Source organism: Urocitellus parryii, unplaced genomic scaffold (genome assembly GCF_045843805.1).
Source record: "Urocitellus parryii isolate mUroPar1 unplaced genomic scaffold, mUroPar1.hap1 Scaffold_43, whole genome shotgun sequence".
Classification (NCBI taxonomy): domain Eukaryota; kingdom Metazoa; phylum Chordata; class Mammalia; order Rodentia; family Sciuridae; genus Urocitellus; species Urocitellus parryii.
In genome coordinates this window covers 3,153,792-3,171,016 of record NW_027553833.1, presented here as the reverse complement: position 1 = coordinate 3,171,016, position 17,225 = coordinate 3,153,792, and the positions used below count along the sequence as shown (strand labels likewise).

Below are 17,225 nucleotides of genomic sequence, written 5' to 3'. Positions count from 1 at the left end.
TCGTCCCCATGGACAGCTCTGCTCCTCTCTAGGTCCCAGCTGAGCCATCCAGGGCACCTCATGCAGTGACATGTTCAGAAACACAACTAAAATGCAGAAAGCGGGTCGTACCTGGAGCCTGTTCTCTTACCAGATTGTCCACCATGCTCTGGAGACATTCTTGTAGGCAGTAAGGGATGAGGAGGTGACTTCAGTGGCATCCTGGTGGCAGGACACCAGGTGCAGGCCCATTCTAATAAATAGCATGAAAGAGAAGCTTTGAAAACCTGAGCTGAGATAGCAAACCTGCTCATTCAGGGAAAGACACGGTCAGCCAGTCTTTCATCCTGAGCAGCATGGTGTGAGTGAGCAACTTCAGGGCGGACACAGGTCTCGGGGAGTCACTCCTCAGCTGCATCTGGAGAAGAGCAAGATCAGGTTGTTCATGAGTCTGAAGATGTCCGGGCCTCGGCGCCTGTGAAGGGCAGTGGCCATAGTCAGTAGGCTCCCCCGGGTGCTGTGGAACTGCCCGTCATCCAGATTCCCTGTGCTTCATGTGTTCACAGGGCGCTCAGCCAGGCATGCGCAGCCAGTGGCTGGCATTAAGGTGGGTGCCAGGAGACAGGAGCCAAGTCCCTATTACAAGAAGAGCATCAACTATGTGGACTCTCGGAGTTTTCAGACATGGTCAGCGTGGTTCTCAGCATCCCTGGTTGAGATTAAAAAGACAGAGGCTGTTTTTAACTGTTCAATCTCTTGGTTTCTTCTGTTATTTGGTCAAGTCCACTGCCGGCAGGCGAGCCTTCATGAGTCAACCTCTGCCGAGTTCCCTGCCTTCTGGTCATACTGCACTCACTCCCTTCCAAGTGTGTGACATCGACATTGTCCACTGTCCCATGAGCCCCACACATCGATTCTGGGTCAGGGTACTTGAAGTTTTAAATTCTCTTACATTGTGCAAACATTTATCTTAAGAAGGAAATTTTGAACTGAACTAAAACCCCTCAACAAGGGCTATGCTATCCAGATAATGTGTACTGATGTCTTTGGTCCTGGAAGAACTGATTTCAGTTCACCCTGGACATGCCGTGTTCTGAAGCATAGGCGGTGTGTGCAGTAGCTGCTCCCCACATTTGGCTCCTTTTCCCTCTGGCTCTGACCATGTTCCCTCTCCATTTCCATTCTCAGGCTGGGCTGCCCTCCTTATGGACTCCTCGGTAGCAGCATGTGACGACACCTGGATTTGTCCTGAGCAGCCCTGCTGCATTCCCACCGTGCTTGGGGCTCTCCTGGACACCTACCGGCTGCTCTGTGTCTTTGGTACCTTGGGAATAACCATATTTCTAGAGTGCTTGCAGTTCCCACAATTCCTATAAAATTCTAATATGTTTACACTAAAAAAATCCATGTTGTTAAAAACTGGGGCAAACTCGTTCTCAAGTGATGCCTACTTTCATGTGATCCTCGAGCTACGTGGGACACCTGTGGGTCTCAGACCAGGTTCCACCTTCGGGGCATAATAAGAGTCTCCCACTCTGGTGCTCTCTGCCTGTCACATGTGTCCAAAGTCTTAGTTCCCAGAATGTAACTTTTAATTGTCAAGGACTTGGCACGGGATCTGCGGCTCTGCCTGACGTGAGCCCTCTCTCCGTGAGTGGGTGGAGCGAGAATAATGGGAGGCGCCAACCACAGCCTCCTCTCTGGGTTCCTTCTGCTGGGGTTCTCAGACCAGCCTCGGTTGGAGCGGGCTCTCTTTGGGGTTGTCCTGCTCCTTTACCTCATGACCCTTCTTGGCAACTCTGCCATCATCCTGGTGTCCCTTCTGGACCCCAAGCTCCACACACCTATGTACTTCTTCCTCTCCCACCTGTCCTTCCTGGACCTCTGCTTCACCACTGGTGTCCTTCCTCAGCTCCTAGTCCACCTGGGGAGCTCAGACAAGTCCATCTCGTACGGCGGCTGCGTGGCTCAGCTGTACGTCTCTCTAGCGCTAGGGTCCACCGAGTGTGTCCTCCTGGCCGTCATGTCCTACGATCGCTACGTTGCCGTCTGCCGCCCGCTACACTACACTCTTGTCATGCACCCTCGGCTCTGTCACTCTCTAGTGGCCACGGCATGGCTCAGCGGAGTGGCCACCACCCTGGTACAGTCCACCCTCACCCTGCGCCTGCCCTTCTGTGGGCATCGCCACGTGGATCACTTCTTCTGTGAGGTCCCCGTGCTCATCAAGCTGGCCTGTGTGGACACTACCTTCAAGGAGGCTGAGCTCTTTGTGGCCAGCGTCCTGTTCCTGGTGCTGCCTCTGTCGCTCATCCTGGTGTCCTACGGCCACATCGCCCAGGCCGTGCTGAGGATCAGGTCGGCTGCTGGCAGGCGGAAGGCCTTTGGGACCTGCTCCTCCCACCTGCTGGTGGTCACCATCTTCTATGGGACCATCATCTTCATGTACCTGCAGCCGGCCCGGAGCCGATCCAAGGACCAGGGCAAGTTTGTCTCCCTGTTCTACACGGTAGTGACTCCCGTGCTCAACCCTCTGATTTACGCTCTGAGGAACCAGGAGGTGAAGACGGCACTGAGGAAACTCTGGGGAAGACCTTATGATTGAGGGGACCTGGTGACTGCCAGGTGACACTTAGGAGACGCGGTTGCTCCCCTAGAGGATGACTTGGAAATGGCAACGACCCAACCCTGGGCTTTGGTAGAAAGCGAGGCTAGTCTGAATTTCAGAGCAGGACAGACTGAGAGAAGCCCACGTTGCAGATCTGTGTCCTCATCACGGGGTTGCCGATGTTAGGCAACCAGATGAGAACGCGACTGTGCTCCAAGCACTGTGCTGCATGAGAGCTCCTTCTATGTAACAGTCTTAGCCACTTGCTAGAGAGAGGGAGAGAGACCTGTGATGGGTCTCTCTCAGATACTGAAGAATGTGGGTTAGTTGCTCAGAACAGAAAGTACAAACTCTAAAGCTCAGTGACTGTTTTTGACTGACCATGGACTGCTGGACCTTCATGTGGCTGAGGGTCCCTGAGTTCTCTCAGGCGCATCCCCCACCCCATGAGTCTTATGAGCTCTGAGGCCCCCTGGTAGGTCCCTGTGTGAGTCCCATTAAGCTCTGAGCCTGCCCATATGTGTCCCCACACGAGTCCTGGGAGCTCCGAGCTCCTCTCCACTACTGTCCTTTCCTCTACTGGACATTAAACTTTTGAATTCCTCTCGTCCCTGTTTTGAGACGCCCACTGTGCTGTGACTTAGTCACTGATTCCCAAGTAATCTCGGTACAGGTGCCTCCTGGATGTCCATTTCAGTGCAGACCTTTCCACCTGTATCCTCCTGCTCAACCACACTGCATTCGACTGCTTGGCCCCAGGATCAAAGGTGATCTGGCACCCCGTGGGGGTGCTTTGCCCACTTTTTTTATTATTAGAGAGTGAAGAGCTGTCCCCAAGCCTCGGTCCTTCCTTCCTCTCACACAGTCCTGGGGCCTCTGCCCTCAGGATGCCATGGGCTCCCTGCTGGACAAGACGTTGAGTTAGTGACTTGGTCACCTCTTATACTCTCTATTCCACATTACATTGTGTGTGCACGTCTTCATACACCTTGGAACTGCCATTTCTTTTAAGAAATTGATTCATTTATTCAACAGTTATTGAGGCTCTGAGGGCATAAATTTAAAAAAAAAAAACAACCTATGGCTTCACAGAGTTTTTACGCTAATGGTCCAACTCAATTTGTGGTGTATTTTTCACTATGTGACAGTATCTGTTATCAAAACAATAGAAAAAAAATATTAGGGAAAATCCTCATCTTTAGCAAATTATTTGTGAAATTAAATCCATGTCAACCAGACTACAAGATAAATAGCTACATTTTTCTTTCACTTGGATTTTTGTTATTAAATTGACGTGGCTACAAAGAAACGTTATCTGTGCAGTAACTCTTCACCCTGAAGGAGAAGGAAAGAGTGTTCATTATTTTCTAATTTACACACTAAACAATTATACATTAACAAGTGTATAAAAATGAAGGAATCTGTGGCTGAGTTTTCAAGGGCCTGACATCTGTGATGGCCTTGAAATCGTCCCCATGCACCCTCGTAGCAGAGGCACACTTCCTGTCCAGCTAGTGCATGGGCCAGGAGGGGTCCACCTGGGTAGCAGGACAGGTAGGGCACATTCTGCTGTGCTGACGAGGGCACCTGAACCTCCCTCCTTCAAGCAAAGTGGGATCCGTGCTCTGGACTGGTGGCCACAGTGAGTTACAGTGAGGACCGTGGGCTTACTAGGCAGGATGGAGATCTTGGACCTCTCTGACGAGGGGTTCAGGTCAGTGGTTATTCAAGGGAAGCAGGTGCTCCTGTTCTGAATATAATAAAGCAAAAATCCATAGCTATTTAAAAGTTTTAAGTTAAATTCACATTTTCCCTGACACCATAATAATCCTAGGTGCTAAGGGGCAGCACGGGGTGTTCCAGGAAACATTTCCTTCTCTGACCCAGCTGAAGTGTCATCAGAGTGGATGGAGGACTAGGGACAGGGGTGTGGATTCCTTAGCACAGCCCTGTGCAGGGGCAGTTGGCCCTGGAGGGTGCGCAGTGCCACAGCCCCCCATGTTGCTATTCCCGACCTCAGTCATAGCCGCCTGCAGCCATGGGCCGCTTCCTGGGGGCTTTGCCGGCGTGGCCATCTCCCCGAGGACCCCGTCATGGTGTTCCATGGCTGTGTGCGAGCCTTGGGAGACGCCCAGTTTGCTGGTGTCTCACACAGTCCCCTAAGTGATGGCAGAGACCGTGACTGAGGGTATTTTTCCAGGACTGTGACCTGGAGTCTCTGGTTTGGACTATGTTGGTGTGCCTTGCGCACACTTGGCAGTGTCGTACCACGGAGTTTGTCCCCAGCCCTCTCTTCTCTTTTCCCCTTCCTTCCTTCCTTCCTTCCTTCCTTCCTTCCTTCCTTCCTTTTCTTTTCTTTCAACAGGGTCTGCTGAGGCTGGCCTTGAACTGGCGATCCTGCCTCAGCCCCCTTAGGCTGGGATTGCAGGTGCACTGCCATGCCCAGCTTTGTTTGAGTTTCTGTAGAAGAAAGACAGTGATTGTCTAAGCCTTCCAGGGACCCATTCTGTGTTAACAGGTGCTCCTTCTCTCTCCCAAGTGAGCTGTGCCTCCCTAAGGCTGCCACTCTGCTGCTCACTTTCTCCTGATGCCCCCCCACCCCACTCCTCATCTTTCTTGGAAGAAGCCTCCTCCTGCAGCTCAGCAGGGGCCCCTCTCTGAGCTACTGCAGAAAGTCAGCCTGAGAAGCAGCTTCTAGCCAGAGCAACACCTCTTACTCCTAACTAGGGGCCATGCTCCACCTGGAGGTCGGACTCCTGGACTCCTGGGAGAAGGCCTCAGTCCCCACGTGGTCTCCAGGGGCCAGCACTGGAGCCTGGCTCCCTGGAGGGCACGCTCGCTGCTGCCTTCTGGGAACACCTGGTCTGCTTTCCACTCTGTCCTCTCCAGCAGTTCCCATGCCCCGGGCACCACCTGGGAAGGTCTGTTTATACCCACTCCTTGCAGGTGGCTGGAGACACTGCCAGAGCGGTTGCTCCTGAGCCAGAGGTTGGCAGCCAGGGCCAGCCACAGTGGCCAGGTGTGATTTAGCAGATGCAAGCAGTGAACTGTTTCCCAACGCTCCTCCTCAGGAATGACGGTGTCACCCCCCACCCCCCCTCACCTTCAAGGCAATTAAAATGCTTGCTTTGCCCCCTCCTGTCATTTCCCCATCCCATGCCCCCTCACGCTGCAGCCCAGAATTGCCCTCTGAGGGAAAAGTCATTGAGTTCCTTTGAAGAGCTTTCTGGTTAAAGGCAAAACTAGTTAGTTAGCCTTTGGCCTAGAGTTCTCTCTCTCTTTGGCTGCTTGGAAGAGACAATTGTGTTCAGGATTTCTTTTCTTTGAAGAAGCCTTCATATTTATGTTCTGTTGTTGGATTCTGGAAGTGAAAAGAGTCAAACAGAGAAGAGTGATGGGTGAATGGCTCAGGGCAGGGTTGGCATCTCAAGAGAATCTGCGAGCTCCTTGTGGCCTGCATCCGGCACCCTCCCTGCAGCCGCAGTGATGTGCAGGGTGCTCAGCAGGAACAAGACCAGCCTCATGAACCAGGTAGGGTATGGGAGCTCCTGTCTGGTGTTGACTCACATGGCCTCTCTGGTGGCGACAGCTGAGAGGGACAGATGGGCATGTCACTGCAGTCTGAGTGTCAGGAAGGGCCCCTCTGAGCAGCTGGAGGGGCCAGGAGCAGGGGTGTTGTGAGGAGCTGGCTCGTCCCGCCCTTCAAGTGAGGGCTGTTCGTGTTGTGTTCCAGTCAGGTAGGACAGTGATGCTGGCAAGGTTTCAGGACAGACCCCACCCCCACCTTGTCATCACCTTGTCATTTCTGAGGGTGGGAAATAATCAGCTATGGGATTCAGAGAACTGCATCTTCCAGAAGAGTTTCGGAGGACCCCCGCCGTGGGCTGCCCAGACTCTGTGAACTCCTCCAGGGCAAAAAGGTCCTTCCAGCTGCCAGTTTAGAAGGTCTATGCCCAATGGTGTCTGGCCCAGGCTGCGTGTGTGAGGTCCAGGGAGAGCAGGTCGAGCAGAGGAGAGGCAGAAGTTCAGGGAGGTGGCCTCTGTGGAGGCTGGCGGGGAACCTGTTGGACCTTGGCAGAGACTGCCTGCACTGGAGGAGGGGCAGTTGACTGCAGGATTCACCGGGCTCAGCAAGGTAAGGCAGTCCTTTCCAAGACCTCTCTGTATGTTAGGGACACTGAGCTTTGACTCCCAAAGTGTTTCTTTTGAATTCTAAAATTTCACTTCATTAAAACTTTCTACTTTAAGCTCTTTGTATATCCTAGAGATCCATCCTTTGTCAGAAGAGCAGCTAGCTAAGACTTTCCCCTGGGTGCTCTCTCTTCACTAATAATGGTCTGATGGGAAGAGGCTTTGTAACCCAAGGCCATCCCAAGTTCCCCGAGCTTGGGGGTCCTACTGACAAAGCCGTTGCCTCCAAGCTGAGAGCTGACCCTGCATTTTCTCCTAGGAGTTTCTAGCTTCTGGTCTGATTCCCAGGTCTTTGATCCATTTTCAGGATCAAAGTGCAGGATGGGAGGTGAGGTCGAGTCCCATCCTTCTACACCTGGGTAACCAGATCCCCAGCACCAGTGGGCACAGGGGCTGTCTTTTCTCCAGGGCATGTTTGGGCACTTTGTCAAGGATAGGTTGACGGTATTTGTTAGCGCAGAAAAAGACCTGGATGAACAAAAACTTCACACATGAGCCAAAAGCCTTTATTCAGAAACAGTTCTAATGGACCCACTTTATTTATGGTTCTTTATTCATGGTCCTGATGGACCCACTCTCCTGGTGGAAAATGAGCCACTGAATAAAGAAGGGGGACTGGACTTATATAGGTGACTTAATTAATGCCAGAGCGTGTCTCATGGAGGGTCTGGGGTCAGTGGTCAGTGGCCCCGATGGAGGGTCTGGCATCAAAGGCCAGTATTATCTCCTTCCCCTGGGGCCTCACTGTACTGTCACTGAGAAGGACTTATGTGTGGAAGGGTCGATAGTTGGGCTTCTTCCTAGAGACTGTGGTCTAGTCCTGGAAGGCTCTGTCCTCCCCAGGGCTCATCTTGTCCCTGGGAGATATACTGGAGAGGATGGATGTCCCCAGTGAGTGGCTTCCTTCCCCTCCCTTTCCCCAGGCCTTACTATGTTGGGTTTGTCACTTTCCACATCTCATGGGGTCTAAGTGGCTGGGCTCTGGGTCTTCTGGCCTATGGGTCTGTTTTTATACCAGGGCCATGAAGTTTACTGTAAGGAATGTAATGATGACGTGTTGCAGCCCAGGTTTCTTAGCTTTGCAACCAAAGCACAGAGTGTTACCAGTATGCTGTTGGTCTTGTATGCCAGCCTCGGTCTGAGGCAGGAGCCTAAAACTGTTCCTGAAACATCCTCAAAATTACTACTGCAATTGCTAATTCTGTGTTATCATTTCTAATGTGCTATTGGATACCCTCCCCATATTTTATTAGGGATTGCACAAACCATAATTTATGTTGGCTTTTGTAAATTTTTAATTTTAGATGTTTTTATCCAAGAATTCTTTTCTGATAGTTTTCCAACAATTTTTTCTTAATTATCTTACTTTGTTGAGCAGGAGTCCCAAACTGTGAATACTCTGGCTGTTGGATAGGTTTCTTTTGAATTATATATTTTAATACTCTCTTCAAATTTGGGCATGAAACTTTTTTTTTAGTGATCTGGTTTTATGAACACAAGCTAGAGAAAACACGGTCCACACTCTGGTGCTGCCCATGAGTGGACTTTTATTAGGGCCCAACACCCCTTTCACCACAGCCCATGCAGTGCATGCACTTCCTCGGGCGGGGAGGTGGGGGGAGCAGGATCAGACAATAAGGAGGCTGTGGGCATTTCCATGTTGTGATGGTCAGATTGTGGTGCAGCAGCCAGAAGGGGGTCCTGTTGCCTGATGCCCGGGGTTTCCCTGTTGCCCAGCTGTCATGCTGTGGAGCCCTGCTGACGTGCACAGGGTTAGCGCAGCTCAGGTGGGTGGCACAGTCACAGTGTCTCTGAGGTATGACTGGAGCAGCAGGGCCTCTTCTACCAGGGGCGGGGCCTTTGTGTCCTCCTCCCTTGAGAGTCACGTGACCCGCACACCAGTTGACCACACTGCAGTGAACTCCCTTGGGAAGGCTAGAGATGCACATTGCGGGGTAGGGGTGACTTTTCAGCCATCCCTCTGCTGGGCACTCTTGTTGTGTGTGGCTTCCCCTGGCTCTGTGAATCTCACAAACAATTCTGAAGAGCCACATGCCCCTTGTTGAAGGCAACAAGATAAAATTTTAAAAAGCATTAAAACCCAAAACTCTCCTTTGCCAAAGATTTCATAAGAACAAAGGTTCAGGCGTACCTACCAGTAAAGAATTCTTTTCTCTGTTTCTGATTTTGCCGCACTGGGGACAGAAGCCTCGTGCATGCTGGGCAGTGCTCCACCACTGAGCTCCGACTTCTCTGCTAAGAGGAGTCCTTCTGGTAGCTGTGGCCTGCAGGAAGGACTGGCCGTGGTCAGCAGCGTCCTCCTCCTAGCTGCTTCTGGTGATAGGAATGTCATTCTGTACCTGTGCCCTGAGCCAGTGCCTACAGTACGAAGGTCCCCAAAGAAGGGAGTCAAAATCACAGAGATGACATGTCCCCAGGAAAACTAGTGTGGGGGCCAGAGGCACCTGGTCTCAAAAGGGAGGCCACAAAATGTGAGAACACACGACCAAGAAGCAAGGACTGAGGGAAGCAGGAGGCGGGGAGTGGCGTGAGGCCAGGAGAGAGCTTCCACCACCCCAGACGGTGTCTTTGCCAGGTCACCCAAGTCTCAGGAGCTGGCTTTTACTTAGTGAAATCAAACCCAGCATCTCTCACCCACTTAAACCTGTATAACTAGTGTCCAGACTTGGGCATGACGAAAAACAGACTTTATTCCCCTTATTTGAAAAGTGCTAAAGTAAGACCTGAGGTTCTGTCTTTAGTTGGAATATCTCAGTCTCTACCTTTCTGTAACCAGGAAGACAGTGACGAACAGGAGTAGGCTTAGATAAGTTGGAAAGGTGATCTAGTTTATTCCAGACTTGTAAAACCTTCAAGTTGCCCTCTGCTCTGCTTTGGATGGCAAGACCTGGACAGTCCACCTCACACCATCAGAGGCAGACACCAGGACACAGAGCCCAGCCACCTGCTGCCCGCTTCAAGGGAGCCGCCCATGAGCGCCCTCCTCGGAGGTGGCAGGCCACAGGGACCTGGTGGGGCCTGCCATCTTTCCCAGCTGTGCCTCGGCACCTGTGGGGATGTGGATGCAGAGGGGTGTCAACGAGAGCGGCCCAGCAGGCTTCATCCTGGTGGGATTCTCGGACCACCCTCGGCTGCAGAGGGTTCTATTTGTGACCATCTTGGCCTTGTACCTGCTCACCACCTTGGGGAACTCAGCCATCATCCTGGTGTCCCGCTTGGAGCCCCGACTGCACACACCCATGTACTTCTTCCTCTCCCACCTGTCCCTCCTGGACCTCAGCTTCAGCAGCAGTGTCTTGCCCCAGCTCCTGGTCAACTTGTGGGATCCCTTCAAAACCATCTCCTATGGCGGCTGCGTGGCTCAGCTGTATGTCTCTCTAGCGCTAGGGTCCACCGAGTGTGTCCTCCTGGCTGTCATGTCCTACGATCGCTACGTTGCCGTGTGCCGTCCCCTCCATTACACTGTCTTGATGCACCCCCGCCTCTGTCACTCCCTGGCGGCTGCCGCATGGCTCAGCGGACTGGCCACCACCCTAGTACAGTCCACCCTCACACTGCGCCTGCCCTTCTGTGGGCATCGCCACGTGGATCACTTCTTCTGTGAGGTCCCCGTGCTCATCAAGCTGGCCTGTGTGGACACCACCTTCAAGGAGGCTGAGCTCTTTGTGGCCAGCGTCCTGTTCCTGGTGCTGCCCCTGTCGCTCATCCTGGTGTCCTACGGCCACATCGCCCAGGCCATGCTGAGGATCAGGTCGGCTGCTGGCAGGAGGAAGGCCTTTGGGACCTGCTCCTCCCACCTGCTGGTGGTCACCATCTTCTATGGGACCATCATCTTCATGTACCTGCAGCCGGCCCGGAGCCGATCCAAGGACCAGGGCAAGTTTGTCTCCCTGTTCTACACGGTGGTGACTCCCGTGCTCAACACTCTGATTTACACTCTGAGGAATGAGGAGGTTAAAGGGGCACTGAAGAGGGTCCTAGAGAAGGTCCTGGGAGTAAGCTGTACATGATTGTCAAAAAGGTGTACATGCAACATGGTGAAGGGCATCTTTTTGTAAACACATTTATCATCTGAAAACAGAACACTTTTGTGTCATTTTCTGTCTAAATTCCCTGGAATTCATGCAGATTCCCAACTTGGCCGCCACTCAGTAGTAGTGCGGCGTGAACCCTCGGTGCCCTAGGCTCAGGGGACTTTCTGTGAAGTGCATTATTTGTGAAGCACTTATGAGACTCACTGTAAATCCGTGCTTTGCCAGACTGAGGTGAGCAGGGGCATGTTGGGGATGTCCAGGGCAGCCAGCCCCTTGGTGAAGACACAGCTTCTCTTTGTGCCTTCTCACAGTTGCAGAGGGATGCAGGGCCCATGTGCTTACCGGGATGCTGCTGAGATGGCTGCAGGGTAAAAGGGGTGTGTGTGGGTGTGTGGAGGTGTTGGTGAGCTGTCCTGTGACCAGTCCTTCACTGCCCCAGCAGCTCACCTGCTGAAGGCAGGGAAGAGATGGGAGAGGGTTGACACCGCACAGGGACCAGGACTTCCTTCCACGTGACAGACAGCGGGCAGCAGGGCCGCCTCTGGCTGGGCTTCAGATCTGATGAGCGTCAAGTTTCTAGGCGTCAAGTGAGACTGGCGTCTGCTTCCTAAGAAATACGCAGTTGTGTGCTCTTCTCTGGAGTCCACGGAGGTATGAACAGGGCACCCATGGCTGCTGGATGGCTACATTTCCATCACAAAACACAGCTTACATAATTTTAAGGTTTATCTTTCAGGGAAAAGCGTCATAAAAGTGATCCAATCATCTCCACTCACCACTGACCTTCGTTTCACATGGGTTCACTCTGAATGCCTGTGGTCTGGACCATTCTTGTTCTAGAAAGGAAGAATCTTGGATCTTGACCTTTGGAAAATTTGTGAGCTCCATGTTGCCTTTTCATTTCATTTTAGTGAAACAGGCATTAGGCCGTCCACGGCAGGAAAGAATGCTCACGTTTAAACCTCCCTCAAAATAAACCAACGGTTCAGCGAGACAAGCAAGAATGGGCGGGGAGCGTCCTGCACGGTGCTGACCATTGCAGGACAGGACCGAGGTCAAGGGAGGAGGGCCATTTATAGTCTCAGAGGTGAAAAGAGGAAGACTACACTGGCCCTGCGTGTGGGAGTTCTTGTCCTTCGACAGTTGGCTTAGCCACAGTGACGTGCAGGAACCTGGGAGCATCTTCTGGAACTAAACAAGATGTGGCTTGGCTGGAATAAAGGTTCAGAAGTGAGAGGAGCAGGAGAAACCTGGGTGGGAGGCACACGGCTGCCTCCCATTCAACTAGAACATGCAGGACGGTGCTTCTGGTCTAAAGGCTCTTGTGTAGTTTTACATCCCCGTTTGTACAACTGCCTGAATTTCCTTAGAGGGTTCCTCGGCATCCTTTCAGAGTCGAGTCACAAGCTCCATGGACTTAGGATCCATTTCTGGACCTTGGATTTCTTGCTTAAGTGTGTTTTGATTCCTTGATTTTTACTTTTTTTGTACATTATAGATTCTTGCTTTGTGGTTACTACGAGGCTTAGAAAACATCTGTTGATTATTACAAATTATTTTGAAATGATGGTAACTTAACCTAATCATAAATAAAAGAAAAAATAATAAAACAAGAAGGAAGAAGGGTTGTCCGTATCTTAGCCAGAGAGAAGCCACAGAGACCAGGGAGCAGGAGGCTCACTGTGCTTTCCCGGTTTGGGTTACTGGTGGATCACATGTACCCACTGCCATGTACCATTTTTGTATTTTTTTTGTGTGTGTGTCAGATCAGAAAAGAAAATTAGTTTAAAAAGAAAAAGAAAATATTAGAAAAATGCAATGCTATTTTTATTAGCTCAGAAACTATGTTAAAGGATGTATTTCCACTTTAAAGTAATGAGCCCCAGAGGTGTCTAAGGAAGAAGAGAGCCCTCTGCACCGGGAGAGGGTGTGACTCGTTGTTCCTGGGTGACTCCACAGGTCAGCAGTTCCTCAGTTTATTGCCAACAGGGACACCGGCACCCCCAGACCAATGGCTAGGTGAACGACACTTGCTTAAGGTTGCCAGGTAACCCTGAGGTTCCCCCTTCTCTTCACATCCTCATGACCACTCAGTAGCTCCCTGGGGTAGGGGGGAGATGCTCATGTAAGACACGAGCCTCAAACAGGGTTGTTTCAAAGCCACTCATCCCGTGGGTCAAGAGCTGGCTGGACACAAAATAAGGAAGCTAAGGAAATGTCATATGATGCAATTCCTGACAGAGCAGGAACTCCAACAAGTTCAAACCGCCTCACAGTCAGAGTTCCTTCTGGCAGGGTCATTGGAGTGTGCTCTGTCCCCAAAGGGTTGTGAAGGGTGACAACGAACCTTGGAGCTGCAGTCAGGGTTGGCTTGTCCTCTCAGTGCAGTGAGTGTGACGATGGGTGAAGCTGGAGCGCTGGCCGGTCTCAGCTCTGTATACTGAACTTGGACATGGGGCAACTTATTGCCATCCCCAAAGTTAGTGTCCCGCAGTTACTGTGATTGATTGGCATGTGAAGTGCATTTTATTCACAGAAACAACGTAGTTAGTAAGTAGAGATACAGAGGTAGAAGAGAGAAAGAGAGAGTCAGGCACCTGATCCCAATCGTTTCCACCCTATTGAACACATCACTGTTACAGTTCCCTTATAGAAGAGGGTGTGTGATTTTGGCCCAGGAGGGTGCACATGCTCAGCACCAGGACGAGAGGAAAGGCACCTTGAGGGCATCTCAGGAACCAACCAGGCTGCAGCCATCACAGGCTCAGACAAGTGGAAATGCAAGCCTGCTTCAGGACTGGCGGAGACTAGAGGCCCAGGGAACCCCAAGCCCAAGGTGACCCCATTTGGCCAACAAGCAGCTCCAAGGTCCTGCAGCTGTGGATTGGGCTGCCCAGCACTGCTCACATGGGTGTCTCCATGTGACACTCCTTCTGCAGGATGCAGGGTGCAGGACATGGTGGAGGCTTCACCAAGGGTTCAAAGCAAGGCCCAGGGGCCAGACAGGGTGTTGGGGGTTGGATTCCCCGCCAGTCACCCCTGACAGCGATGATGCACAGGGCTCTGAGGTGAGGTGAAGCTTCACTGAGACCCCAGGGAGGGAGAAGTACAGGCAGTGTGCACAGCAGTCCACCATCACGAGAATCAAGCCCTTGGGAGCTCATGTCTGAGCACAACGTGTCCAGAAGGATGGGCTTGTCCTGAGGATTTAATGTTCGCCCTGCTGGGTTTTGCTCTTGCTTTGATCTGAGCTCTCCTTTTTGTTCCCTTCTTTCTGCCTTTTGGAGTGGAAATGTTTACCCTGTAGCTGTCCCACTATTGAATCTCAGGAATAAATAACTCTCATTTTTATTTTTACAGGGCTGGTAGCTGAGTCTTGGAGGAGACGGACGTGGACTTTGGGTCATGTAGCAGTTAAGATGTTGGTGCTCTGGGCTGAAATGCATGCATGGCATGTTGCGAGGGCCCTTGTGGGCCATGGTGGAATACTGTGACTGGACCTGAAATGTCCCCAAAGGCCTGGGCGCTGAAGGCTTGGCTCCCAGCACAGAGCTCCAGCTTGGGAGATGGGGCTGAGGGGAGGTCTCTGGGTCACTGGGCTGTGCCCATGAAGCTGTGCATGGGGGCAGACTGGCTCGAAGGCACCCATCCTGGGTCATGGGGAACCCTAGCTGGGTTTCCCGCCTGGTTTCCCAGCAAACCCTAAGGAGACAAAGCCATTAGTCACATGTGGCCTTTACCACTGGACCCTGGCTCTAGGGGTGTGCCTGGCTCTTCATTATTATCCTAACAAACCAGGTCTATTCCAGCCAGGAGGAAGTCACTTTTGCCCTAACCCACTAATACTCCCCTCTTTCTGACCCAAATTGTGTGAATCCAACTGATCTTGCTGCCACCCAGGACCCATTTTGTGTCAGTAAGCCCCTGAGTAAAATGCTTAATACCTAGTGCTGATAAGGGTGAGAGTGTTAGGAAAGATCGCTAATTCACTACTGTTGGACACATACATTTTGTACAAATAGGCTACATACATAAACAAATTTTAAATGCATATGCTCTTGGCACACTGAGGTAATTTATTTGATGAGTACCCCAGTAAAATTTTTCAAATATAGGTCATATATTCCTTACCCCAAATGCTTGGGACCAAAGCAATTTTGAATTTTGGAATATTTTATATAATTAAATATCTTTGGGAGGACAATCAAGTCTAAACACTATTTCATTTATATTTCATATGTAGCTTAAACACATACCTGGAAGTAATTTATACAATATTTTCAGTATCCCAGTGTTTTGACTGACATATCACATGAGGTCAGGTATGAAATTTTCTACTTGTAGCATCATTTGGGCCCCTAAAGAGTTCCAGATTTGGAGCATTTCAGATTTTAAGAGTGGGGATATTCAACTTATATACATGTATAAAGAGACTTATAACAGCACTGTAATAATGAAAAATTGGAAACAAGAGAAGGGCACATTAATGGGAAAATATAGACTAAAGGAATGTTGGCAGTTATTAAAAAGAATGCATCAAATATTTTGTGCTAATAGTATACATCATCAAAAGTAAGAGAAGGGCTGCGGCCATAGTTCAGTAGTGGAGCACTTGCCTAGCCCATGGGAGATCCTGGGTTTGAAACCCAGCACAGCCAAGAAAAAAAGTAAGGGGAAGAAACACACATATAAACAAAAACAAAAGCAATGTGTCTAAATATCTTTTTTGAATTTTCTTTTAGGTAGGTTTTAAATTTTTTGAATAAATGAAAGGGAGAGTGCTACCTAAGTAAGTAGAGTTCCCCCCCCACCCCCGCGCGGTACTCGCCCCCCTCCCCCCGCACGGTCCTCGTCTTCGCCCCCACCCCCCCTCCTCGCTCTCGCCCCCCTGCTATGTCCTCGCCCTCGCCCCCCCCTGCTGGGTCCTCGCCCTCGCCCCCCCCTCAGTCCTCGCCCTCGCCCACCCCCCCTCGGTCCTCGCCCCCCCTGCTGGGTCCTCGCCCTCGCCCCCCCCCCCCCCCCCCCCCCCGTCTTCGCCCTCGCCACCCCCCCCACGGTCCTCAGCCTCGGAGCCCCTCCCCCCCCCGCCCGCACCCCCCGCGGTCCTCGCCCTCAGCCCCCCGTCCTCGCCCCACCCCCGTCCTCGCCCTCCGCCCCCCCTCCCGCTGGGTCCTCGCCCTCGCCCCCGCCCCCCCCCATGGGTCCTCGCCTTCCGCCCCCCCCTCGGTCCTCGCCCTCTGCCACCCGTCCTCGCTCTCGGCCCCCCCCCCGTCCTCCCGTCCTCGCCCTCGGCCCCCCCCCCCCCCCGCGCGATCCCCGCCCTGCCCCCGCTATCCCCAGTGCGCAAGCTCCGCCGCCCCAGTGCACATGCCCTGGGCTCCAGAACCTGTTAGCCGCTGCCCAGCCCGGCCTCTGCTGGCTGCTCGGCTTGGACTTCTTACAGGCCCAGCGGTGAGTTCCCCCCCTCCCCCCACCCCCGCGCGGTCCTCGCCCTCGGCCCCCTCCCCCCCCTGCGCGGTCCTCACCCTCGGCCCCCCCATTTGTCCTCGCCCCACCCCCGTCCTCGCCCTCGGCCCACCCCTCCCGCTGGGTCCTTGCCCCTCCCCCCTGGGTCCTCACCTTCCGCCCCCCCCCTCGGTCCTCGCCTTCGCAGTTCACCCCCGTCCTCGCCCCCCGCCCCCCTCCCGTCCTCGCCCTCCGCCCGCCCCTCGTCCTCGCCCTCCGCCCCCCCTCCTCGCCCTCGGCCCCCCTCCCCCCCCGCGATCCCCGCCCTGCCCCCGCTATCCCCAGTGCTCAGGCCCGGCCGCTCCAGTGCGCATGCCCTGCGCTCTGGATCCTGTTGGCCGCTGCCCAGCCAGGCCTCTGCTGGCTGCTGGGTTTGGACTTCTTACGGCCCAGCGGTGAGTTCCCCCCCCCCCCCGCACGGTCCTCGCCCTCGGCCCCCTCCCCCCCCTGCGCGGTCCTCGCCCTCCGCCCCCCCTCGGTCCTTGCCTTCGCGGTCCACCCCCGTCCTTGCCCTCCGGCCCCCCCCCCCCGTCCTCGCCCTGGGGGGCCCCCCTGCGCGATCCCAGCCCTGCCCCCGCTATCCCCACTGCGCAGGCCCGGCCGCCCCAGTGCGCATGCCCTGGGCTCCGGATCCTGTTAGCCGCTGCCCAGCCCGGCCTCTGCTGGCTGCTCGGATTGGACTTCTTACGGCCCAGCGGTGAGTTTCCCCCCCCCACCCCCGCGCGGTCCTCGCCCTCGGCCCCCTCCCCCCCTGCGTGGTCCTCGCCCTCGGCCCCCCCGCGCGGTCCTCTCCCTCGGCCCCCCCGCGCGGTCCTCGCCCTCGGCCCCCCTGCGCGGTCCTCGCCCTCGGCCCCCCCCTGGGTCCTCGCCTTCGCGGTCCACCACCG

General features: G+C 53.4%; 2 protein-coding genes across 2 annotated transcripts; both read left to right on the top strand.

Annotated features, from left to right (window-relative positions):
- Nucleotides 1–1,651: 1,651 nt before the first annotated feature.
- Nucleotides 1,652–2,584, top strand: LOC144252430 (olfactory receptor 2G6-like). Its single transcript, XM_077794754.1, has one exon. The coding sequence runs from the start codon at nt 1,652–1,654 to the stop codon at nt 2,582–2,584; it is 933 nt and encodes a 310-aa protein (XP_077650880.1).
- Nucleotides 2,585–9,861: 7,277 nt separating this feature from the next.
- Nucleotides 9,862–10,809, top strand: LOC144252435 (olfactory receptor 2G2-like). The gene has a single exon (XM_077794759.1). It carries the CDS (start codon nt 9,862–9,864, stop codon nt 10,807–10,809), a length of 948 nt encoding a protein of 315 aa, XP_077650885.1.
- Nucleotides 10,810–17,225: the final 6,416 nt, after the last annotated feature.